Below are 27,503 nucleotides of genomic sequence, written 5' to 3' on the forward strand. Positions count from 1 at the left end.
TATTTGTATTAGATGTCTCCCCCCGGAGCCTGGAGACTGGTGGTGGTGGATGTGAAGAGAAGGTAGAGGATGAGGGGAATGCAGAGGAGGAGCTGGGCAGGTGGTGGGTCGCAGTACGGTTTGAGCGGCCGAGCCATCTGTCTGAGGGCTTAAATGCGACAGCCTGGTGCTGATTGGAGCGGGGAGGAGTAACTGAGAGCGTTGATTGGGGATGAGGAGCAGGTGAGAGGGCCATGGTACAGACGCCCCTGACCTTTCACCCTCCTTCTTGGCCGGGAAAAACTGCATAACCTCTTTGGGATAAGCGCAGAAACCTGGGAGAGTCCATGGTGAAGTGAGGGATCTGACTCTCACAGACAAACAGGCGGGCGCCGCTTGAGTGCAATGATGGCGCTGGGGAGAGGGGTCCTTCCATGGTGGCCTTGACGTAGATGCATGGAGTTAGGTCTTCCAGGCTGAATTTACGCAGGCATCATTTGTGAAGTAATCTGCAAACCATTTTTTAGAATTTGCATCAAACCCAATAGGATACAGAAGATCCAAGAGAATCCAGTGATCCAGTGACTTTAACAAATCAACAAAAACAGCAGCACATTCTTCATGATTATCCAAGCAGGCACCTGCTTACTTATTAGCTTCTCCAAGAGGTTTGCTAGGCAGGATAGCTTTGAGATTGGACAGAAATTAATCAAATCATTTTTCTGGCCTTCTTTGTGCAAAAGGGTGAATTGTGAGATTAAAAACACGAGTTAAACAATTTATTGTTAGTGGGGTTGATAACAAAAGTAACCTAGGTTCGAGGGTGTCAGCTCCAGTGGACTTTTTTGGATCTATAGAGAGCAGAATATTTAATACTTCATACTGTGTAAAGGGCTTAAGGGGAAATACTTGATCATCAGGTCTATTCTCATACTTTGGGGAAACAGCAACAGATGGAGCAGCAGCATCAAAGATATTTCCAGAGTCAGCAAAGTTATGATTAAACACATCACAAATATATTTTTTTGTCATCAAGCTGATTGATATTTATTGCGCTAATGATAAAACTGCTGCCAATTTACTGTTGATTTGGTTTCCTTGGCTTCTGCTCGGGCTTTGTCATGCTCTCGAGATAATGCAGCGATGTCTGGACAGAACCAGGGATTGTTCTTATTAGGCCCGAGCGCCACAAGCTGGCAAGAGGCCTATTAATCTCGTAAGGCCTTGCAAAGCACGGCTGCGAAAGTGCGCACGTAGTGCGCACGAAATCGAGCGCGAAGCGCTCGCCCACTTCCAAACACTCACTAACGCACTCCTCCACTCACGCACGCCCCGTGCATACTAATTAGTAGTAGGAAAATGGAACATTACCGTTGTAAACGGGCGAAGCCCGTGCAAAAGTGCGCACTAAACAAGCACTTTACATTGAGACTCATTTGCGCTAAGTAGCTCACGAATACGTTCCCCATCTCTTGCATGTTCCGTGCATATAAGCATGTAATGCAAAAATTGAACATTATTACTGTATAGAGGGCCAAAAACACAAAGTGGGCGGAGCCCACTTAAAATTAACGAAAGTACCCGTCAGTGACCAGGGACCCACACCATGAGGTAGGAAAGCGCGAGCGCTTTCCGAAAATGTATAGTTTATGATATTTGGAAAATGGGAAACATTGTTTTCGCATCGGAATATTATTAGGCCCGAGCCCCAGCAGGGCGGAGGGCCTATTGCTCCCGCAACGCTGCCGAAGTAGTAAGCAAGTACAGTGAACTAGCCCATGCCGAAGGCATGGATCATGCATACTTACTCCTGCTATGACAGAACTAGTTTGTGAATTTGTGAATGGGCTACGTTATTCCAATGGGGAAATCGCCAGAACATGTTTACACTTTAGACTTTCACAAACTCCTCCCAGGGCGTCAGCCCTATTAACCTGAAATTTGGTGGGACTCATCTTCAGGGGTGGACCATCAAAAGTTATCCACATTTTCATTCAAAGAGTCAGGGTGTCTGTGCGGCAAAGCCGCACATTTTGCCAAGAATTCAAAATAAAATAGCTTTTTGATGGTAAAACAAAGGGGAGAAGATGTGACAGCGTCACAGATTCAGCAGTAGGCGTAATAAAAGGACAATTGGGGCGCGTTAGCGCCCCCTCCTCTTGCGGCGTGGCGGCGGTGTGGCGGCGGCGTGGCGAGGGCCGATCATTGCCGCTTGCGGCTATATTTATTATTATTTTTCTTGTTCTTCATCGCTTTGAACTCTAATTTGACCCCCCGTTAAAAAATGGCGCGACAGCGCCACCGACAAAAGTAAAAATACATTGCGCCTATGGGAGACGCCCCGAGGTCAACTTTGTCGTAGAGCTACGAAATTTGGAACACACATTCCTCTCGTGAGGACAAAAAAAAAATATTATTGTGGCCACGCCCCCAGATTTACCCTATGGCCGCCATCTTCCTTTGAAAATGAAAACACGCTGTGTTAGCCATTTTGTTCACGTCAAACTTTGATGAACTCCTCCTAGGGCGTTTTGCCCACCGACTTCAAAATCGGCGGACGTCCTCTGGACAAGTGGGGCATCTAAAGTTATCCAATTTTTTGAGATACCTTTTACGGTCTGTGTGAGGCGCAGCCGCAAAGTTGGACAACTTATTTTGGAATATTGCAGATCTAAAAATTGCTCCCATTTGATCAAAACAAGTCCCATTAGGACCAAATTTTAATCAGTTGTTAAACTTTCTAGTTTGGACCAGTTTAGGCTGACAAAATTGAAATGGCCGCGATAGCGCCCCCTACAGAGTGACCTTTAAATTAACATTGAAGGTCAAAAATTAGTTTTACCAAAATTGTCTAAACTTTACCCAAAATTCTATTTTGCCGTCCCGATCACAAAAGCCAATCAGACAAATGCCTTAATTTTTACGGCGTAGTCGTAGCGATGACAGAAACATCCCATGTTATCCCTATGGGAAAACCACAAAATCTCTCAAATTACCACATTTTTATGTTTCACACTTTAACGAACTCCTCCTAGTGCGTTTTGCCCACCAACCTCAAAATCGGTGTACGTCCTCTAGACAAGTGGGGCATCTAAAGTTATCCAAATTTTAAGGATAACTTTTACGGTCTCTGTGCGACGGAGCCGCAAACGTTTCCCAGAATTCTGACTATTTGGCCTTCAGAGTAGCCTATAAACAATAGAGTTTTTCCAAATGACATGATATTTTGCACAAAATTCTAATTTGCCATCCTGATCATACAAGTATGAGAGCCAAAGTCATATTTTGTACGGCGTAACCGTAGCGATGACAGAAACATCCCATGTTATCCTTATGAGAAAATCGTAGAATCGCTCAAATCACCACATTTTTACGCTTCACACTTTAACAAACTCCTCCTAGGGCGATTGTCCGATCAAGTTCATATTTGGAGAATATCATCTACACAAGCGGGGCATCAAAACTTATCCATATTTATATTCTAAGTGCTACCGTCTTTGTGTGGCGGACCCGCAAATATATGTCAGAAATGGGAAAACAGCGAAATCTCTAAAATGACCACATTTTTACGCTTCACACTTTAACGAACTCCTCCTAGGGCGATAGCTCGATCAAGTTCATATTTGGGGAAAATCATCTACACAAGCGGGGCATCAAAACTTATCCATATTTTGATTTTAAGTGCTACGGTCTCTGTGCCGTGGAGCTGTAAATATACTGTCACAAATGGGAAAAACGCTAAATCTATGAAATGTTCACATTTACGCTTCACACTTTAACAAACTCCTCCGTGGGCAATAGCTCGATCAAGCTTTACTTTGGGAAATATCATCTACACAAGCGCGGCATCAAAGTTATCCATATTTTTATTCCAAGTGCTACGGTCTCTGCGCGGCGGACCCGCAAATATATGTCAGAAATGGGAAAAAAGCGAAATCTCTGAAATGTTCACATTTGCGCTTCACACTTTAACCAACTTCTCTAAGGGCAATAGCTCGATCAAGCTCATATTTGGGGAAAATCATCTAAACAAGCGGGGCATCAAAACTTATCCATATTTTTATTCCAAGTGTCACGGTCTCTGTGTGGCGGACCCGCACATTTGACCGACATTTGTGTTCATTTGCACTGGATTTGCCATGTCCAATGTGTCGCCGTCTGTCAAGTTCTTTTTTAATTCAACACAATAAGGGCGCCATCTTTATCAAGTCGAAAGCGCAGAGTCGGAAGGCCGGCGGCCCGCGAGGGCCGTTGGATGCCGCTTGCGGCTTTAATTAGGCCCGAGCCCCAGCAGGGCGGAGGGCCTATTGCTCCCGCAACGCTGCCGAAGGCAGCGTTGCAACTGTCTTACCAAACATGCGGGCGCAGCCCGCATGTTTGGTGCCCCGTCGCCCCTGGCAAGTACAGTGAACTAGCCCATGCCGAAGGCATGGATCATGCATACTTACTCCTGCTATGACAGAAATAGTCAACAATTAGTGAATGGGCGTAGCCCATTCACTAATTGTTGACAACAGCAGCGCGAAGCGCTGCATTCCTCCAAAAACCCTCCTGGCATCGTCCCGTACGCGAGAATCCATGCCGCAGGCATGGGCCATGCTTGTATCTGCTCAAATCAATGGAAGTCTATGGGGAGTGGGCGGGGCATCTCGACGGAATAGGGACTGACGAGCGCGTAAGCGCTCGTAATGATGATTCCACCCCATGGCGGCATCGGGAAGGCTTAGAGCTTTCAAACGATGTATAATTTGTTGTTATAGTGAAAACGGCTATATTGTTTTTGCTAAAAATATTATTATTATTATTATTATTATTTTTCTTGTTCTTCTTCAGCGCTTTGAACTCTAATTTGACCCCCTGAACATGCTCAAAAACTCACCAAACTTTGCCCAAAATTCAAAATCGGCGAAAAATTTTGTTTTTTCTGGGCCATTTTTTTTTTCGTTAAAAAATGGCGCGACAGCGCCACCGACAAAAGTCAAAATACATTGCGCCTATGGGAGACGCCCCGAGGTCAACTTTGTCGTAAAGCTACGAAATTCGGGACACGCATTCCTCTCGTGAGGACAAAAAAAAAAAATCATTGTGGCCACGCCCCCAGACTTACCCTATGGCTGCCATCTTCCTTTGAAAATGAAAACACGCTGTGTTAGCCATTTTGTTCACGTCAAACTTTGACGAACTCCTCCTAGGGCGTTTTGCCCACCGACTTCAAAATCGGCGTACGTCCTCTGGACAAGTGGGGCATCTAAAGTTATTCAATTTTTTGAGATACCTTTTACGGTCTGTGTGCGGCGCAGCCGCAAAGTTGGACAACTTATTTTGGAATATTGCAGATCTAAAAATTGCTCCCATTTGATCAAAAAGAGTCTGATTAGGACCAAATTTGAATCAGTTCTTAAACTTTCTAGTTTGGACCAGTTTATGATGACAAAATTGAAATGGGCGCGATAGCGCCCCCTACAGAGTGACCTTTAAATTAACATTGAAGGTCAAAAATTAGTTTTACCAAAATTGTCTAAACTTTACCCAAAATTCTATTTTGCCGTCCCGATCACAAAAGCCAATCACAAAAATGCCTTATTTTTTACGGCGTAGTCGTAGCGATGACAGAAACCTTCCATGTTATCCCTATGGGAAAACCACCAAATCTCTCAAATTACCACATTTTTATGTTTTACACTTTAACGAAGTCCTCCTAGTGCGTTTTGCCCACCAACCTCAAAATCGGTGTACGTCCTCTAGACAAGTAGTGCATCTAAAGTTATCCAAATTTTAAGGATAACTTTTACGGTCTCTGTGCGACGGAGCCGCAAACGTTTCCCAGAATTCTGACTATTTGGCCTTCAGAGTGGCCTATAAACAATAGAGTTTTTCCAAATGACATGATATTTTGAACAAAATTCTAATTTGCCATCCTGATCATAAAAGTATGAGAGCCAAAGTCATATTTTGTACGGCGTAACCGTAGCGATGACAGAAACATCCCATGTTATCCTTATGGGAAAATCGTAGAATCGCTCAAATCACCACATTTTTACGCTTCACACTTTAACAAACTCCTCCTAGGGCGATTGTCCGATCAAGTTCATATTTGGAGAATATCATCTACACAAGCGGGGCATCAAAACTTACCCATATTTTGATTCTAAGTGCTACGGTCTCTGTGTGGCGGACCCGCAAATATATGTCAGAAATGGGAAAACAGCGAAATCTCTGAAATGTTCACATTTACGCTTCACACTTTAATGAACTCCTCTGTGGGCAATAGCTCGATCAAGCTCATATTTGGGGAAAATCATCTACACAAGCGCGGCATATAAAGTTATCCATATTTTTATTCCAAGTGCTACGGTCTCTGTGCGGCGGCGCAGCAAATTTGACTGACACTTGTGTTCATTTGCACTGGATTGGCCATGTCCAATGTGTCGCCGTCTGTCAAGTTCTTTTTTAATTCAAGACACAATAAGGGCGCCATCTTTATCAAGTCGAAAGCGCAGAGTCGGAAGGCCGGCGGCCCGCGAGGGCCGTTGGATGCCGCTTGCGGCTTTAATTTTTCTTGTTCTTCATCGCTTTGAACTCTAATTTGACCCCCTGAACATGCTCAAAAACTCACCAAACTTTGCCCAAAATTCAGAATCGGCGAAAAATTTTGTTTTTTCTGGGCCATTTTTTTTTTCGTTAAAAAATGGCGCGACAGCGCCACCGACAAAAGTCAAAATACATTGCGCCTATGGGAGACGCCCCGAGGTCAACTTTGTCGTAGAGCTACGAAATTCGGAACACACATTCCTCTCGTGAGGACAAAAAAAAAAATATTATTGTGGCCACGCCCCCAGATTTACCCTATGGCCGCCATCTTCCATTGAAAATGAAAACACGCTGTGTTAGCCATTTTGTTCACGTCAAACTTTGACGAACTCCTCCTAGGGCGTTTTGCCCACCGACTTCAAAATCGGCGGACGTCCTCTGGACAAGTGGGGCATCTAAAGTTATTCAATTTTTTGAGATACCTTTTACGGTCTGTGTGAGGCGCAGCCGCAAAGTTGGACAACTTATTTTGGAATATTGCAGATCTAAAAATTGCTCCCATTTGATCAAAACAAGTCCGATTAGGACCAAATTTGAATCAGTTGTTAAACTTTCTAGTTTGGACCAGTTTAGGCTGACAAAATTGAAATGGCCACGATAGCGCCCCCTACAGAGTGACCTTTAAATTAACATTGAAGGTCAAAAATTAGTTTTACCAAAATTGTCTAAACTTTACCCAAAATTCTATTTTGCCGTCCCGATCACAAAAGCCAATCAGACAAATGCCTTAATTTTTACGGCGTAGTCGTAGCGATGACAGAAACATCCCATGTTATCCCTATGGGAAAACCACAAAATCTCTCAAATTACCACATTTTTATGTTTCACACTTTAACGAACTCCTCCTAGTGCGTTTTGCCCACCAACCTCAAAATCAGTGTACGTCCTCTAGACAAGTGGGGCATCTAAAGTTATCCAAATTTTAAGGATAACTTTTACGGTCTCTGTGCGACGGAGCCGCAAACGTTTCCCAGAATTCTGACTATTTGGCCTTCAGAGTAGCCTATAAACAATAGAGTTTTTCCAAATGACATGACATTTTGCACAAAATTCTCAATTGCCATCCCCAAAATAAAAGTATGAGAGCCAAAGTCATATTTTGTACAGCGTAGCCGTAGCGATGACAGAAACATCCCATGTTATCCCTATGGGGAAACTGCAAAATCTCTAAAATGACCACATTTTTACACTTCACACTTTAAGAAACTCCTCCTAGGGCGAAAGCCCGATCAAGTTGATATTTGGGGAGAATCATCTACACAAGCGGGGCATCAAAAGTTATCCATATTTTGATTTTAAGTACTAGGGTCTCTGTGCGGTAGAGCCGCAAATATATGTCACAAATGGGAAAAACGCCAAATCCTTGAAATGTTCACATTTACGCTTCACACTTTAATGAACTCCTCTGTGGGCAATAGCTCGATCAAGCTCATATTTTGGGAAAATAATCTACACAAGCGGAGCATCAAAAGTTATCCATATTTTTATTCCAAGTGTCACGGTCTCTGTGCGCTGGAGCTGCACATTTGACCGACATTTGTGTTCATTTGCACTGGTTAAGCACAGCATTGTACATGTACAATGTGTCGCTGTCTTAGTTCTTAGACAATTGCGTTAGCGCCATCTCTGTAAAATGCAGAGAGCAGAGTCGGAAGGCCGGCGGCCCGCGAGGGCCGTTGGATGCCGCTTGCGGCTTTAATTTTTCTTGTTCTTCAGCGCTTTGAACTCTAATTTGACCCCCTGAACATGCTCAAAAACTCACCAAACTTTACCCAAAATTCAAAATTGGCGAAAAATTTTGTTTTTTCTGGGCCATTTTATTTTTTGTTAAAAAATGGCGCGACAGCGCCACCGACAAAAGTCAAAATACATTGCGCCTATGGGAGACGCCCCGAGGTCAACTTTGGCGTAAAGCCACGGAATTCGGGACACGCATTCCTCTCGTGAGGACAAAAAAAAAATATCATTGTGGCCACGCCCCCAGACTTACCCTATGCCCGCAGTCTTCCTTTGAAAATGAAAACACACTGTGTTAGCCATTTTGTTCACGTCAAACTTTGACGAACTCCTCCTAGGGCGTTTTGCCCACCGACTTCAAAATCGGCGGACGTCCTCTGGACAAGTGGGGCATCTAAAGTTATTCAATTTTTTGAGATACCTTTAACGGTCTGTGTGCGGCGCAGCCGCAAAGTTGGACAACTTATTTTGGAATATTGCAGATCTAAAAATTGTTCCCATTTGATCAAAACAAGTCCGATTAGGACCAAATTTGAATCAGTTGTTCAACTTTCTAGTTTGGACCAGTTTATGATGACAAAATTTAAATGGGCGCGATAGCGCCCCCTACAGAGTGACCTTTAAATTAACATTGAAGGTCTAAAATTAGTTTTACCAAAATTGTCTAAACTTTACCCAAAATTCTATTTTGCCGTCCCGATCACAAAAGCCAATCAGACAAATGCCTTAATTTTTACGGCGTAGTCGTAGCGATGACAGAAACATCCCATGTTATCCCTATGGGAAAACCACAAAATCTCTCAAATTACCACATTTTTATGTTTCACACTTTAACAAACTCCTCCTAGTGCGTTTTGCCCACCAACCTCAAAATCGGTGTACGTCCTCTAGACAAGTGGGGCATCTAAAGTTATCCAAATTTTAAGGATAACTTTTACGGTCTCTGTGCGACGGAGCCGCAAACGTTTCCCAGAATTCTGACTATTTGGCCTTCAGAGTAGCCTATAAACAATAGAGTTTTTCCAAATGACATGATATTTTGCACAAAATTCTAATTTGCCATCCTGATCATACAAGTATGAGAGCCAAAGTCATATTTTGTACGGCGTAACCGTAGCGATGACAGAAACATCCCATGTTATCCTTATGAGAAAATCGTAGAATCGCTCAAATCACCACATTTTTACGCTTCACACTTTAACGAACTCCTCCTAGGGCGATTGTCCGATCAAACTCATATTTGGGGAAAATCATCTACACAAGAGGGGCATCAAAACTTATCCATATTTTTATTCCAAGTGTCACGGTCTCTGTGCGGCGGACCCGCAAATATATGTCAGAAATGGGAAAACAGCGAAATCTCTGAAATGTTCACATTTACGCTTCACACTTTAATGAACTCCTCTGTGGGCAATAGCTCGATCAAGCTCATATTTGGGGAAAATCATCTACACAAGCGCGGCATCGAAAGTTATCCATATTTTTATTCCAAGTGCTACGGTCTCTGTGCGGCGGCGCAGCAAATTTGACTGACACTTGTGTTCATTTGCACTGGATTGGCCATATCCAATGTGTCGCCGTCTGTCAAGTTCTTTTTTTATTCAACACACAATAAGGGCGCCATCTTTATCAAGTCGAAAGCGCAGAGTCGGAAGGCCGGCGGCCCGCGAGGGCCGTTGGATGCCGCTTGCGGCTTTAATTAGGCCCGAGCGCCACAAGCTGGCGAGAGGCCTATTAATCTCGTAAGGCCGTGCGAAGCACGGCTGCGAAAGTGCGCACGTAGTGCGCACGAAATCGAGCGCGAAGCGCTCGCCCACTTCCAAACACTCACTAACGCACTCCTCCACTCATGCACGCCCCGTGCATACTAATTAGTTGTAGGAAAATGGAACATTACCGTTGTAAACGGGCGAAGCCCGTGCAAAAGTTCGCACTAAACGAGCACTTTACATTGGGATGACGACCGCGAAGCGGTCGTCATCCCCATATAAAGCACTCATTTGCGCTAAGTAGCTCACGAATACGTTCCCCATCTCTTGCATGTTCCGTGCATATAAGCATGTAATGCAAAAATTGAACATTATTACTGTATAGAGGGCCAAAAACACAAAGTGGGCGGAGCCCACTCAAAATTATCGAAAGTACCCGTCAGTGACCAGGGACCCACACCATGAGGTAGGAAAGCGCGAGCGCTTTCCGAAAATGTATAGTTTATGATATTTGAAAAATGGGAAACATTGTTTTCGCATCGGAATATTATTCTTTCTTTCTTTCTTTCTTTCTTTCTTCTTCTCGGGACCAACCCCCCTATTTTTCACCCAGTGAACATTGACGAAAAGTCACAAAAATTTGCACACCTCTAAAAATCGTGCCTCTCTACATTCTGGCTATTTCCCTTTTCTAAAATAAAAAAAATTGGCGCGTCAGCGCCACCAAATGTACCAAAAATGCATTGAGAGATGGGAAATGACCCAAAAAAAATCTGATCGTAGAATCATGAAATTTGGCGCAGAGGTAGATGGTGACAAGAGAAGTAAAAAATATTATTACGGCAACGCCGTCCCCCGAACCAAATGTCGGCCATATTGCTTCAAAAATGGCTAAACATGACTTCGGAGTTTTTCCAAACGTCGTACTTTTACGAACTCCTCCCAGGGCGTTGGCCCTAAAAAGCTGAAATTTGGTGAAAATGCTACTGAGGAGTGGGACATCAAAAGTTATCCAAATTACATTGATACCTGTCACGGTCTCTGTGCGGCAAAGCCGCAAACTTTAGCTAGAATTTCAGAAATCTCCCAAATTTAACATTTCTGCCGTTTGCGCAGATAAAGTCCGAATTGCGTCAAATTAGAATCAGTTGTTAAACTCTTTGTCCTAAACCTACTTGAAGTGAAATAAATTCATTTGGCGCCACAGCGCCCCCTACAGATTTTATATGGAGGTTAAATGTTTAGTTTTGCGAAATTATATGAAATTTGACACACAACTCAATTTTAGCATCCCCATCAAAAAAGTCAATGACTCATGTCATAATTGTTATGGCGTTGCCGTAACGATGACCGAAACCTTTCATGTTATTCCAATGGGGAAATCGCCAGAACATGTTTACACTTTAGACTTTCACAAACTCCTCCCAGGGCGTCAGCCCTATTAACCTGAAATTTGGTGAGACTCATCTTCAAGACCATCAAAAGTTATCCACATTTTCATTCAAAGAGTCACGGTGTCTGTGCGGCAAAGCCGCACATTTTGCCAAGAATTCAAAATAAAATTGCTTTTTGATGGTAAAACAAAGGGGAGAAGATGTGACAGCGTCACAGATTCAGCAGTAGGCGTAATAAAAGGACAATTGGGGCGCGTTAGCGCCCCCTCCTCTTGCGGCGTGGCGGCGGCGTGGCGAGGGCCGATCATTGCCGCTTGCGGCTATATTTTTTGACTTATTTTTGACCCTGACTCTTTTAAGAGGTGCTTGTTTATCAGTAATAGCATTAAATGTTTTAATGAAAAGGTCCAGAGCTGTGTTGGGTTCTGCAATACTCGTGGTAAAACCAATGTCACTATAGAACAGGTCAGACAGAAATGCTTGTTCATTAAAATGCCTCTAGGACCTGTTAACAGTTATACTAGATTTGGATTTGATGCATTTTATGTTCTGCACACACCCAATAGGACAGTGGTCACTAAAATCAAGAGGAAAGACACCACCACACTGGTAATTAGATAGGTAGACTTACAATCTACTATTACTACAACTAATATTGCAAAATGTTGCTGTAATTTTAAGTGTTATGGTATTTTTCACCCATTGAGTTTGCTTATTTGTGAGGATCCAAATGTTTACTCTCATTAAAATGTGTCAAGTATCTATATTTTTAAAGACATTGTTCCATAACATTGTATGTACATTGATAGTTAGGTCACCACTAATCCTCACTTACTCCAGCTTTAACTACTATAATTTTCCCCCTACCACTACTGCATCTGCCATCACTGCTATTATATCTGATACTAAAGTCTACAGCGTGTTCTGCCGTGCATATTCGACCAACTGCAGGTTTACTTGGGTTCACGTGATGTACTCATCTAATTACCTGTAAACTGCACTAGATCACTGCTGTGTCCGGGAGAAATAGACTGCTTTTCATTTCTATTAATTTCATTTCGTCTAAATTAATTTCCTTATCAGGCTTGTTTTTTAGCAACTATGGGGCAAAGTTGAATACAACCTGCAGTATTTTGCATCTTAACATGCAGAGATCATGACTCCATGATCTTTTTGTGTGTGCTCATTTACCTGCATCTTCACTGCTCCTTTTCCTTCACTGTTCGTCTCGTCTGAATCCCTAAAATGCCTTAATGCTTAAGTGCAGATCCTAGCTCTACATGCACATGTGTTCAGGAAGTTTTTCAGATTGTATCAAAACTGCATTTAAATGTTCAGCATGCAAAATTGCTAGACGCACCGGTTAGTGAAAACCTTAGTACAAACCCATAATTCTTCTTCTTCTACTGCTTTTAACATGGTTAAATGTTTTTCAAGTATTTGGTATTAAATATTAAACATTTAATGATATATTTTAGCCATATCACTGGCTGTACAAAAATGCATTATATTAATGATAATCCTACTTTAAATATTATTATTACTATAAATATAATCACGGAATCTGCAGTAATGTTTACAACCCTAACCTTTCTACATAAGTATAGTAGTCTCTGTTCACTAACCCTTGCTTGCCCCCGCTCTCACCCTGCACCAGCCGTAGTGTTGAACCTGTAATCCCGCTGTGTCCAGACTTTAGCGCTTTAGGCTTCTATTAATACTTCTTGTTGGACATATGGCTCGGGTCAGAGGAGAAAGTATCACCCCATTAAAAAGGTCCCGTGACCGAGGTAGATAATGGATACTGATCTAAGACACTAGGATTTACTGACCTTGTCATTTAGCTCCAGATTCTAGGACTGCGACTTTGATCACAGTTGAACTCAAATTAGGGCTTCAATCACAATCAAAGTCACAATTGGCGAATTGAAAAAAACTGAAAAAGTTCTAAATCTCCACACACGTCTAAAAATGGATGCATAGATGGATTCAAACACATACTTCCTCTTTTAGTGGTTTGAAAGTCAGAGAGAGAGAGAAATTACTACCGGTATGTGGCCACAACATTTGGAACAAGCTGAACATTAACTTCTAAAACTGTGGGTTGAATTTTAGATTGCATTCTGGAGTAGCAAGTACATGTATAATATGTCTTGATTCTAATCACTCACTCACTGAGCGCAGTCATATTTGAGAGGGATAAAGTGTATTGCCCAAGCACACAATGGCAGCATGCACTGGTCGGAGCTGGGATCAAACCAGCGACCTTCATGTCGATAAGATGAACCTGGAGATGACTTTGCCTGGAATGTTCCACATTATGGCATTCACCAGAAACGTTACATAGTGCATCTTGAAAGAATTATTTAGAATTTAACATATCTAATTGTCAAACGGATATTATCAAATGAAAATTGCAAAGTTTAAGTAAGGTCATGATCACATTTTCTGTGCTTTGCCAAACTATTAAATCAGAAGTACATCACATGTTTCATCAAAATGCATTATGGTAGTCACATGGGAAAAAATGTTTTAGGGATTTCAGCTTTTACCAGACAGGAAATAAACCAGGAACATATGGTCAAATCAGACGATAAGCCTCAGTTATACAACGTCCTACAAAAGATACATGGAAAATAAGATATATCACTTTCAAAAAACAGGTACAATGGTTCAAATTAAGTCACTAATTGACAACACACTCAGATTCATTACTGGGAAATGTCAATGTTTGATAAATTGGACTATTTATTTAATTTATTGGGTATTTCATTAAGTTAGTATTTATTATTTGGGTTGCCAGAGAGACTCATCCAAAACAAACTTACTTAGAGAACTATATACTTTGTTGTTGTTGTTGTTGTTGTTGTTGTTGTTGTTGTTGTTGTTGTTGTTGTTGTTGTTGTTGTTGTTGTTGTTGTTGTTGTTGTTGTTGTTGTTGTTGTTGTTGTTGTTGTTGTTGTTGTTGTTGTTGTTGTTGTTGTTGTTGTTGTTGTTGTTGTTGTTGTTGTTGTTGTTGTTGTTGTTGTTGTTGTTGTTGTTGTTGTTGTTGTTGTTGTTGTTGTTGTTGTTGTTGTTGTTGTTGTTGTTGTTGTTGTTGTTGTTGTTGTTGTTGTTGTTGTTGTTGTTGTTGTTGTTGTTGTTGTTGTTGTTGTTGTTGTTGTTGTTGTTGTTGTTGTTGTTGTTGTTGTTGTTGTTGTTGTTGTTGTTGTTGTTGTTGTTGTTGTTGTTGTTGTTGTTGTTGTTGTTGTTGTTGTTGTTGTTGTTGTTGTTGTTGTTGTTGTTGTTGTTGTTGTTGTTGTTGTTGTTGTTGTTGTTGTTGTTGTTGTTGTTGTTGTTGTTGTTGTTGTTGTTGTTGTTGTTGTTGTTGTTGTTGTTGTTGTTGTTGTTGTTGTTGTTGTTCAAAATTAAATCTTAGTAGTAGTAATGGCCATAGTAGCAGAGCAGTAGTCAGAAGTAGATGGTACTTTAGTAGGTTTTTGAAGAATTTGTACTTTTTGTACTATTCATACGTAACACTTCTACGTGGAATATTTTGCTTGAAGTAATGGTACTCTTTAATACTTAAGTAAAATATAGATAAGATAACCTTTATTTGTCACACAATGGGGAAATTCAAATGTTGCAACACAGATTAGACAGCATTGGAACAGAAGTATAATGATATAGATATTTTATGCTTGGCTACTCTACCCAGCACCCACCTCTGGCAGTAGTTCCAGTAGTAGTAGTTGTAGCAGCAGCTATTGTAGTACTGTTAGCAGACATAAGGTTTATAGGCATTATAACAATTAACTAAATTCATTCTCAATATGTTTTATTACACATATTGAAACCCATCAATTCATATTTGTAAATGTCACATTATAAATAGTTTAAAAGTAAATACATGGTTTTAGTGGTTATCTGTAATTTAAATTTATACCTGACCTGTTACTTTGAAAATCTTAAAACCTCCACTTTTAAATGCATTTTGTATCAACACAGTTCATTATGATTTGTCAATGTCATAACTTAATTTTGTCCAACACTGTCTCATCACTCACAATAATATCTTATTCGTTTCAAAATAGTTTTCATGTGTTTTTCAGGGAGAGTTTTGTGGTGTCCATTTGTCCAGAGACCAGCGTGTTTGTCCAGTCATTTTTAAATGGATTTGACAGATCGTTTGTCCTCCATGGACACGCTCAGCTCAAAACAGGACTTCAAACTCAAGATCGACACCTCTTTCTCTTCACCGATGTGCTGGTTATCGCTAAAGCAAAGTAAGTGTGTGAAATACAGTGTGTACAGTAAACATGTAGATACAGTAGTTGTGTTAAGATGGTGTTTGTAGGATTATTGATTGGGGTAAAGGAGACCTATTATACAAAATCGACTTTTAGGAGCTAGTTGCAACCATATTACAACTGTTCCCCCTTCTCATTAAACTACTCAAAGTTGAATTCATGCGCGTTTTGGTAATATCTATTCTCCTACGGACAAGACACCATTGCTCCGACAGTCCAGGTCTTCACCGTGTCACACCCAATTCGCTTTATTTTCTTAAACAGTGACACACGTAGGATTGGGCAGCCATTTTGGCACACATTTTATCATGAACTGTACCTCTGCAAAGGCGACGTAACGTAAAGGGGCCAACGCAAATTGGTGCAACACAAAAGTAAGCAGACTTACTTTTTAAACTTGTATTTTCAAATCAATATTGTGATTTAAGAAGTCCAAAATAAAACGTAATCATCCACGGGCGTCGTGGAATAGAACTATATTGAAGACAAAAGTACAGTAGGTCGTCTTTAATATTATGGACCATGTAGTAAAATGGTCAACATTTCTGATTTTAGTTTTGGTCAGTAATAATAGATGGTACTTACTTTATAACTTGTATTTATAAAAATAATAATGATAATGATAGCCTAATTTACACTCCTGCATGCGCTCTGAGGTCCGAGGACCAGCTTAGCCTAGCTTGTTTTAAATGTATTGCTTTTATTTATGTAACACTGGAACACTGTTTGTTTGTAAAAATGTGCTATATAATCAAAGTGGATAGGATTGGATTGGTAACTTCACCATGTTAAATGTGTTGATAATGACATGAAAATGTATTGCAATCTTTTTTCACACAATTCATTTGAGTTGGCAGAGAATTAAAATTAAAATGGTTTGCACTCACTTCACAGCAAGAAGGTTCTGGGTTTGCATGTTTATCCTTGTGTCTGGGTTGGTTCCCCCATTAACCCAAAACATGCACCATTGGTAACTTCTATCCTCCAGCTAAGCTCCTGACCAGGCTGAGCTCAAGAGCAGGAGATCCATCTCCAGGCGCCCGGTGCTGTGGCGCTCTCAGCTCCTCACAGGCCCAGCGGCATTCAAGGATTCGTCAAATGCAGAGAATCCCTCACGAGGGATTAATAAAGTTTGCTTAACCTTAGGCTTTTCATCGATACAATCTTGTTTTTGTTCATGTAAAAACCCCTTTGAAAATGCTGCTCTTGTTGCACGGTAAACAATGTCTGTATTGATTAACCGAACACCCTTGCAGCTTGTTGTAGTCACAGTAAGCATAGGAGTGCTTTTTCTCAGCTTGGGTCGCTATCACTTTAACATTACTTATTACAGTTTTTTCAGTAAATGACATATAATTTTAGAATTAAGTTGTGTATCATTTTTTTATTTTAAACACAAAAACACTTAAATGTCCTGCAGTGTGACTTCCCCCCCCCTTAACGATAAGGGTGTGTACAGTCTTCACTAAAATGACTAAAATCTTGCATACGGTTCATTTAAGGTTTGGCTTTAGGGTGGTCCAAAAGTGTCTTCACGGTCTTAGGTGAACTGTACCGGCCCATTTAAGCGATCTGGATCATTTGTCCTCCTAGAACACTAAAGCTAAGGAAGGGCCACCATGGGGGCTACACACCAGAGCGAGATGAATGAATAAGAGAGACCTGAAGTGGTCCTAGTAGGGATGGGCGGTATTGACAAAAATGTATTTCTCAATATTTTTCAGGAGTATAAAGATAGTCAAACAATGTTTTGTCAATCCAACAGAAATGTGTTAAAACACGTTTTCAATTGTATTAGTTGAGGTTTAATTATTAGACCAAAGTGAAATGTTGGTTAAATTAATCACAAAAGAGCAGAAATATTACCTTCTACCCTTATTTAAGTATTTACTTAGCTCTTTTTGTAGCATTTTTACTATAAACAATATACTTAATATTCAAATTTTGCATAGCTTGAAAACAACATTCACGATATTATGTAAAATTTAAAATTTAGTGCCCACCTCTAGCTCCTAGGTGAACCAGTCTGGGGGAACAGGGCCGGTGGAAACGTGGCTATTGACAAAAAACGAGTTGACACTGGTGGGTTACACCTCTTGTTCAAAGGCAGCTCTACAGTGGCAGCCAAAATATGATACATGAATATGATATAGTCCCAAACACTCTCACTCAGGTTCAGATCTGTAGCAGATTAGTTTCTGCTTCTCCTTAGATGTTTTCTCTGCTTGATGCCAATGATTTGACCCTTCTCAAACATACTAACATCTTTTCTATGACCACGGGATTTGTCTTTCCACATGGTTGTTTCAGAAATGAGAAGCCACTCACTGCATCAGTTTGGGTTAAATACTGTGTTGCAGCTGAAAGATCATCATCCATGCAGCAGTTCTCCTGTGTTTTTGGGATAGGCGGTGTATGTTCATTATTTATTATAAACAATGTGAATCTTGTGTCTCTTCACAGCTGCAACTGAACCTTTTTCTACAACTTTACTGCCTATGTATTTTTAAATCTAAGTATCATGTGTTGTAGATCGTCAAACCAGTTCAAGCAGAAGGCGCTAGTCTCTGTGTGTGAGATGTGGACAGCTGGATGTCTGGAGGAGGTGTGTGAGGGGACCACAAGCCCAGAGCGGAGCTTTGTTTTGGGCTGGCCCACATCCAACTGCGTGGCCGTGTTTGGGTAACAAGCAGCGACCCACCTCTTTAGGCACAAATGCACAGAAACAAACGTATTCTGTGTTTAGATATGCTACATGGGACATTACTTTGAAAAAACAATGTTCATAAGATGAGGGGTATGAAGTTGAGTATGGCAATAAGCGCTATGGAGAAATGATATTAGTTTCCAACCCAAAGAAAAATTTAGTTCTTAATATACAAACTCTAGTTTATATAAAAATCAGGATTTGACAATTTAGAATATTAGTGTAACAGACAAAAGTGAAAACCTTAATTCACTTTCATTCTCATTATTTTATAGATTATCATGTGTCATCTGTTAAAATTACTTGACTTGCCTAAAGTTTTTATAGTTAACACAATTAAACAATTAAACAATTAATTGACTTTATCCATTGATCGTAATATATATGTTTTTTTTAAATTGAATTTCTACTGGGTCAGACTAGACTGACACATTATATAAGTTTGTTTTAGTTGACTTGGTGATATTGAGGTCAGATTTAACTTTTGCACCAAAATGTCAGTGAATCACATTCACATTTATATCACAATATTTTTTCCCTACAGCTCTGCAGAACAAAAAGAAAAATGGTTGTCACTTCTCAAAAGGTATGCATACCTTACATATTATATTACTTTCTATCTTTTATTTCTTTTATTTTATTGTTTCCTTTTAGTCGGATAAAAGAAGAGAAAGAAGACGAGGACCCTAAAACGATCCCTTTGAGAGTTTATGGAAAAGGAATCAATACCTTCGCTGTTGTAAGTATGCTTTTATTTTCAAGCAACAAAAAGCATAATTTTGGTTAGTTCAAAAGCCCAGACTTTAATGTAAAAGAATTCTTATAAAACACAGGACCAAACAGAATAACAGAAATTAACATGATTTCTGAAGCTGGATTCAACTTTTTAGAATGTATATATTTTATATTTTATCAGACTAAAACACTTCCTGTCAGTAACTCGGATTCGACCAATGAGGTGATCCGACTGGCCCTGCAGCAGTTTGGCATCATTGTAAGTACTGAGTTCATTTTATGTTTAATGTGAACAGATATATTTAGATTATTTCTACTAAGAGAGATACTGATATTGCATTGGATGTTCACAGGATAGTAGTGTTTACACTTGTTGTTGTTTAAGGACAATTTTGCAAATAAAGTGACAAAAGTCTGGTTTAAAGTATTTTTATAAAGCAAATACACAGCTACAGCCATTACAAGGACAATTGAAATGTAGCAGTAATTTTGATTTTAAACTTAACTTTGCTCTTTGCAATATATATATATATATATATATATATATATATATATATATATATATATATATATATATATATATATATATATATATATAATTATGGTCTTGTTTTTAGGGTAATGTCAAGGACTACCAGTTGTGGGTGATCTCTAAACGGGACAACACGCCTTATCCTCTCATAGGTAAGCAGCATTTATCATTCTATTAAATCCCCAAAACATGAAGGTCATCTTATAATATTTTTCATCATTTCACCATATAATCATTTCTTGTGGCTTTCCTCCTTTCAACAGCTCTATTTAATTCAGTGTGATTAAGGGCAAACTTGAGAAACAGTGGATCAATTCATTCTCAAACTGTGTGGTGTGATAGGCCTTAAAGCAAGAAAGGAAGGGTCAACAAACTATTAATATGTTTGTGGTGTTAAATGGTATGTGTTAAGAGAAATGACAAAAAATAAAGTTGCACAAGACTGTAAAATGAAAATGGTTGCAGGACTATCCCTGGACTGAACCCGGACTGATGCAAGATTTAACAAGGTCCACACAAAGTTTGACAACCAAGTCAACTCTAAACCAGACTAAATCCTTTCTATAGACTAAACCAGGTCCAAATTAAATTTGTTCTGGACAAGGACTAAATTAAGATAAGTTCTATTCCAGTCTTAAACAAGACGTTGACTATACCTTTAGGAAATGACTAAACTAAAATCAAACCTGGACTAAATAAGATCTAAACTTGGACAGAACCAGAAATAATCCAGATCTGAACAATGACCAAACCAGGACTTTACTCTAGACCCAAAAGAGGACTAAACCAGACCTAAACCAAGTCCAACCAGGTGTAAACTGGAACTACACCGAAGTGAAAGAAATATTAGATGTTTGTAAACCACATTATCACAATAGCAATACGATTTAAATGACTTCATACATACATACAATCAAGACAAAAGTATTATGAGGACATTATGTCTAAAAGAAAATTGATACAGTCAAATCCAACAGGAGTGAATAAGGTACGGACCAGGTCCAAATCAGGTGTACTGTGGAACTAAACCCCAACCCCTATTGCTTCACTTGGCTTTACAAAATCAAAAACAAAACAAAGAGGACAAATTGTTGAGTAAATTACATTTTATTTTAGGTCATGAGTTTCCATTCAGTATCCAGATGAATCACATTCGATATTCCCGGGACGGATGCAGCAGAGAGGGGGCGGAGGAGAGGCTGCTCTATAAACAGTGCCAGTTCATCCTCAAGCCGAGGCCCACGGAAGTCATACAACAGCACGAGGCTATAGGTGCGGATGTTAGTAATTCTATCTAACACATGGCATTCAACTTGGCTATCTCCATGGAGACAAGTGGATGGAACCACTTGACAAGTTACAGATCGTGGGTCTCATTTATAAAGGATTGCCTTGGAATTTTGCTGAGCAAGTGTGTACTCTTAGTGCCCACTAGAGATGTCACAATGCGAAGTGATTTAAGAATCCTAAACCTGAGCCAATATTCGGTGGGTTTGATCGAGACATGGGGGTCGGAGAAGGAGACGCTCCATGCAGCAAAGGCTTTATTACAAATAAAAATGAATGGGATTTTCGAGTGCAGGTAGAACACAAAAGCAAATACTTGTAAACACAGGAGTTTTCTCCCAGATCTGACTGTTGTTTCTGTTTGCATTGGGTCAGACTGTAGCACAAGCTCGTGCAAAAGTGAACTCGGCTTTAAATGTATGTGTTGTTTAGAATAATGAGTGACATAAACAGCCCTTTTACATATTTACGCAAACATCTGCTTAAAAGCTGAAATTTTGATGCAGTTATTTCATGAAATGTAATGCTGATGATTTCCTGCATCAAACATTTCCTCAAAATATCTTTCAAATTCACTTCTGCTCTTCTCCACGAGTGTCTCTAGACTTTGCACACCAGGGTCCCAGCTGATGTAGAGATGAGCGAAGTCCTGCTCCAAGTGGAAGTTTTATAAATACCACACTGCGTAGTCTAAGCAAGCTTTATAAATGAGGCCCTGAGATGGAAGGAATTATAGAAAAGTTCCATGCAATACTGTGGAATATTCCAGGCAAACAATAACATCTTCATGTAGACAAGCAGGTGGCAGACCCCCACAAGAAAAGTTACCTTCAATGACCAAAATGAGCTGATAATAACATGCATTGAGTAAATAATTGTTAAGAAAATTAAGTGCCAAAATAAAAATAATGGCTACACTAACATTTGAATGCAAGGCTCAAATGATATTAGAAGACATTCTGTAAAGGAAAATTCAATGATAAACCAAAATGATGGTATATTTGTGAAGTTTTAAACTGTCAAACTATGAAAAAATTCTGATAATAGGGACAAAGCAAGATAAATAACATTATTTCATAAATATTGTATAACATTTTGTTTGTTTGAATAAATTCAAAGAAATGCTAACATTTATTTGTATTCAAAACATTTGATTTATTCATTTCTTGTAGATTTCTCTCAGAAGTCGTTCAAGCGTCGGCGTTCGCTGATCGCCTGGGCGTTTTGGAGAAGCCCTGCTCAGCTCACAGACCCGTCGCTCCGGGGGGCCCCTAGAGGCTGTTTGTTTGGACTACCACTCAGCTCTGTGTGCATCGAGAATACACTGCCCAAACCTGTTATGGTAAGATCACATTTTTATCATTTCAAGTATTTGCATGTGAATTGTGAAGCTTGTAAATTACTCCCCCTAGTGTCTGAATGTGAGAATGAATAGTCTTTCTGTGGATGTCTCAATCCGGGTCTCAATGTGTTAAAAACCCTGCAAAAACTGGTCATTGTCAAATAAAAGTGAATGATAAAAAAAAAAAATAGTACCGTATATCAAAGTAATAGCAATAGCAGTAGTGGAAAATGCAGTATCAACAGTAAAGTAAAAACAGTTCTAGTAGTAGAAGTAATTGTATTTTACTAATTTTATCATTGTAGAAATGTCATTATTTTACAATGAAAATAAAATAAAAAATGGTTTGTTTTGTGAGTAATCGGTGGTCAGAGGGGCCGATGAAACAGATTGGCTGCCTTGCTCCTGTCAGTCTACCCCAGGGCATCTGTGGCATGAAGTGAATGAATCATGCAAGAAATGCCAGCAACCAAGAAAGCAGATCAGACTAATGGATTTTAATGATTTAGCAGTGAAAATGGCATAAAGGCACTTGACATCAAGTAATGATAATATAAAATGATCCAGACAATATTCTGTCCTTATTAAATGTGTCCTTAAATGTGACTAATAATATCCTAATTGTTGCGCACACACAAATTTGTAATATTTCTCATCCTCAGGACATGTTGACGTTCCTGTACCACGAGGGCTCTTGGACGAGGGGCATATTTCGTCGCCCAGCCGGCGCTCGAGCCGTGAGGGAGCTGCGAGACACTTTGGACTCTGGAGAGTTTCAGCTCCCATTGACTAGAGACCACGTTTTTATCATCGCTGGAGTCTTCAAGGTACTCGTTTGTTGCTTTCAGAGTCAATAAGCAGTTTGTTCAATGTATAAACTGCTTAACGGCTCATTCTGTAACTCTGAGAATTAGCATTTAATCCAATTGAGTTTTTACTGCAAACCGGCTGAAACAACCTCACACTGAAGAAACCACGCACGAGGAGATCGAGTGGCTGAATCGACAGCTCACCTCAAAAACTGCCAAAGCCAGAGAACAAGACCTGATTAAAGAGCTAGAGGAACTCCATGAGCAACAGACAGTAGAACCTGAAAGCCAACGGACGCAAAAAGCAGAGGACGAGAGGGGCATGACTTTAGTTATAAGACAGGAAATGGCTTCAAAAGCTGCAGAAGCTCAAACCAGAGGAGAACACCTGTCTCAAGAAGCCCGCAGACAGGCAAGTCATTCGATTCACCAAAGAGGAGAACGCTCGGCTAAAACACAAATAGGAAAAGGAAAAGAAGTTTGTGTTATTGAATCAAATGGTACAAATAATTGGAGCTCATAAGACAAGAACCGGGCAAACAAGATGCCAAGACACAAGAGATCAAGACACAAGAGACCAAGACACAAGAGACCAAGACACAAGAGACCAAGACACAAGAGACCAAGACACAAGAGACCAAGACACAAGAGACCAAGACACAAGAGACCAAGACACAAGAGACCAAGACACAAGAGACCAAGACACAAGAGACCAAGACACAAGAGACCAAGACACAAGAGGCAAACATGTCCAAAGAAAAGGAGGAGTCCATGCACTAAGAGATTCAAGTGAACCTGCTGTTACAAGATGTTCAGGACAAACTCAAAACAGAGCAAGCCTTCAACCAAAACCTGAAGAAGTAACTGAACCAAGTTAAGCAGGAAGTAGTAGGAAGGAGCAGAGGAGCACACAGGAGGAGCACGTCCTGCTGGAGATTTGGAGTGCACTTGAGAGTCTAGAGCAGGGGTGGGCAATTATTTTTCCTCTGAGGGCCATAATTCGAATTGAGTTAAGTGGTGGAGGGCCAGACTGTGTTAATTAGTGTTACAAATTCTTATCATTATAAGCACTTTTTTGTAAAATATAGGCTATTGAATCGATTACTTCATTTATTTCATGTAACCTCTATTGAGGACACAAGTGCAGACACATGTTACATAGCTAAGACAGTTGAGGGGGCCGAATTAAAACAGGCCGAGGGCCCCATCTGGCCCCTGGGGCCACAAATACCCATGTCTGGTTTAAAGGATGAAAGGTGTCATGCACTGGTGCAGGAGCTGACATGAAGGTCAGAGGAAGAGCGCCTGCTGCAGGTCGAGAGGAACAGTCCCTGGAAAAGTATCTAAGGAGCACTCAGCTGGTCCAGATGCAGAAGAAAGAGAAGAAGTGGTAAAGGAGGCTTGTTCTAGACTCTCTCGACCATCTCACTTGTTCCCTAAGCATGGATAAAAAAGCATAACAAGAAAGGCTTAAAATGTTTATTTTTATTTTATTAAGTTTATTGTTTTTACATTTTATTTGACAAATGTTATGGGTTCTTGGTCTATACTGATGCAATTATGAGATTATATTATTATTATTATTATGAGATGGTATAAACTTTTAGTGTTAGTGGCAAACTTTCTAAAGTTAAAGTAAAGTTACTGTGACATAAATAGACAAGTAAATACAGATAATACGCACTTTACTTGACCTAGTTTTGACTTTGTTTAGTCATCATAATGTAGTTTGGGATAAGTGGTATTGTTTAAATTTTGTGTAAAATAGCTCAAAAGATTTTATTTACGTACCTTGTGGAAGAAATAGTAAAAGTAATGGCAGCAACAGCAGTAGTAGTGATGGTAGTAGTAGTAGTAGTGAGTGAGTATTGTCAACTATATGGAGGACATACAAGTAGAAATAAAAAAATAAATCAGCACATTTATGAAGAGACTAATGTATTAGTAATTGTATACATTTTGAGTAAAAATACATTTGTAAAAAAATATTGTGCATAGAATTTAGTAAAAATTCTCCAGAAAGTCGTCAAAGTAGAAATGTGTATACAGCTAACATTAACAAAATTGAAAAATAAAATAGAAATAAAAAATAGTTTATTTTATGTCTATATTTATAGATTCACTTTCTTTGTTAGGGTTAAAATGTATGCAATGATAAACATTTTTAACTGTACATTGTTGATTTAATAGTTTGGCACGTTTGGTCCTCCATACGATCCCCATTGCTGTGTTGATAACTGTTTGTTTTCTATCCTCAGCTCCACATCTGTTTGTACCTTTTTAATGACATATGTTCTTACTCAGCCTTTGTGAGCGGTACAAACTGTTCTATGCCCTCTTAATGTTGTAATCCTAATTTTAATCCTGTTACCTGCACGGATCACAAAAAGCTTTCTGCTCAAACACAAAAGTGTGTCACAGATTATTATATCACATGACAACAAGGCTGCTAGGGCTAAGATGATGCTAAATGATTGGCCATCTTTATCACTATCACTGTCTCACTGTATAAGTGATTAAAAAAATAATCTTGTTCTAGTTTAGACATGTTTTAGGAGGTTTGTCTTTAAGTTTTGGTAATAAAACAATAAATAAAAAGAAGAAATAAAATTATTCAGGCATTGTTTAGTTCTGGTTAAATCTTTAAGTTTTGAGTGTTAATTAAGGATTTGCTACTAGGGGTGAGCAATATATCCAAATTTAGGTATATTGTGAATGTTGTTTCAAAGATATGCTAAATTTGAATATTGAGTATATACTTATAAATAATAATAAACGATACAAAAAGCTGATTTAAGAATAAGAATGAAAAAAGTAATGTTGTAAAGTTTCAAATTAAGTTTCAGCATGTTTGTGATGAATTTTACAGGCATTTAAAGGCATAATATGACACGTTTCTGTTGGGCTGACAGAATATTGTTTGACTATTGTTCTCTGGATACTCCCAAAACATATTTTTTTGTCACAATCACCCACCCCTACATGCTTCGTGTTTTTCCTTTTAGATACAGAGAGAACCTAATGAAACTATTTAATTTTAGTCAATGTAGAGATGGCATTCAACAACTGTACATGGCTTATTTGTAATTGGTACATACATTGTAATTTCTTTAAATGTAATGTCTATGTATTTCCCTTATGTTGTCCCCCAGGAGTTCTTACGCAGTATCCCCAACAGTTTGTTGTGTTGTGAACTTTATGAAGAGTGGCTTGACGCTTTGGAGGAGGACGATGAGGAAGAGGAGCAGGTGCACGACATACAAAGGTCAGTTTTGACTATTACATTTTGATTATCCATCCATCCATCAATTTTCTGCCGCTTTATCCGGGGCCGGGTCGCGGGGCAGCAGTCTGAGCAGGGACTCCCAGACTTCCCCCTCCCCAGACACTTCCTCCAACTCCTCCGGGGCGATCCCGAGGCGTTCCCAGGCCAGCCGAGAGACATAGTCTCTCCAGCGTGTCCTGGGTTTTCCCTGGGGCCTCTTCCCGGTGGGACATGCCTGAAACACCTCCCGAGGGAGGCACCCAGGAGGCATCCGGAACAGATGCCCGAGCCACCTCAGCTGGCTCCTCTCGACGTGGAGGAGCAGCGGCTCTACTCCGAGCTCCCCCCGTGTGGCCGAGCTCCTCACCTTATCTCTAAGGGAGCGCCCAGCCACACGGCGGAGGAAACTCATTTTGACCGCTTGTATCCGCGATCTTGTTCTTTCGGTCACTACCCAAAGCTCATGACCATAGGTGAGGGTAGGAACGTAGACCGACCGGTAAATAGAGAGCTTTGCCTTTCGGCTCAGCTCCCTCTTCACCACAACGGTCCAATGCAGCGACTGCATCACTGCAGCCGCTGCACCGATCCGCCTGTCGATCTCACACTCCATCCTTCCCTCACTCGTGAACAAGATCCCGAGATACTTGAACTCCTCCACTTGGGGCAAGGACACCCCACCCACCTGAAGAGGGCAAGACACCTTTTTCCGGTCGAGAACCATGGCCTCGGATTTGGAGGTGCTGATTCTCATCCCAGCCGCTTCACACTCGGCTGCAAACCGTCCCAGTGCATGTTGCAGGTCCGGGTTTGATGGAGCCATCAGGACAACATCGTCTGCAAACAGCAGAGATGAGATCCTGTGGTCCCCAAACCGGACACCCTCCGACCCCTGACTGCGCCTAGAAATTCTGTCCATAAAAATTATGAACAGAACCGGTGACAAAGGGCAGCCCTGGCGGAGTCCAACATGCACTGGGAACAGGTCTGACTTACTGCCGGCAATACGAACACAGCTCCTGCTCCGGTCATACAGGGACCGGACAGCCCTGAGCAAAGGGCCCCGGACCCCGTACTCCCGGAGCACCCCCCAAAGGACACCCCTAGGGACACGGTCGAAAGCCTTC

At 40.4% G+C, this 27,503-nt stretch overlaps 1 protein-coding gene across 1 annotated transcript in view; it reads left to right on the forward strand.

The window, feature by feature from the left end:
• The window catches only part of LOC140363303 (rho GTPase-activating protein 20-like), a 40,790-nt gene that overhangs the window by 4,388 nt on the left and 8,899 nt on the right, over positions 1-27,503 (forward strand). The window contains exons 3-12 of the mRNA XM_072449796.1: positions 15,502-15,675; positions 18,232-18,381; positions 18,951-18,992; positions 19,061-19,145; positions 19,323-19,400; positions 19,759-19,825; positions 20,790-20,945; positions 22,133-22,302; positions 22,965-23,129; positions 26,264-26,376. Of these exons, the coding sequence (XP_072305897.1) occupies positions 15,502-15,675; positions 18,232-18,381; positions 18,951-18,992; positions 19,061-19,145; positions 19,323-19,400; positions 19,759-19,825; positions 20,790-20,945; positions 22,133-22,302; positions 22,965-23,129; positions 26,264-26,376 (1,200 nt within the window). The remainder of the gene's footprint in view (positions 1-15,501; positions 15,676-18,231; positions 18,382-18,950; positions 18,993-19,060; positions 19,146-19,322; positions 19,401-19,758; positions 19,826-20,789; positions 20,946-22,132; positions 22,303-22,964; positions 23,130-26,263; positions 26,377-27,503) is intronic.

Source organism: Eucyclogobius newberryi, unplaced genomic scaffold (assembly GCF_026437365.1).
Source record: "Eucyclogobius newberryi isolate DKJ021-1_F unplaced genomic scaffold, fEucNew1.0.hap1 SCAF_1, whole genome shotgun sequence".
NCBI lineage: Eukaryota > Metazoa > Chordata > Actinopteri > Gobiiformes > Gobiidae > Eucyclogobius > Eucyclogobius newberryi.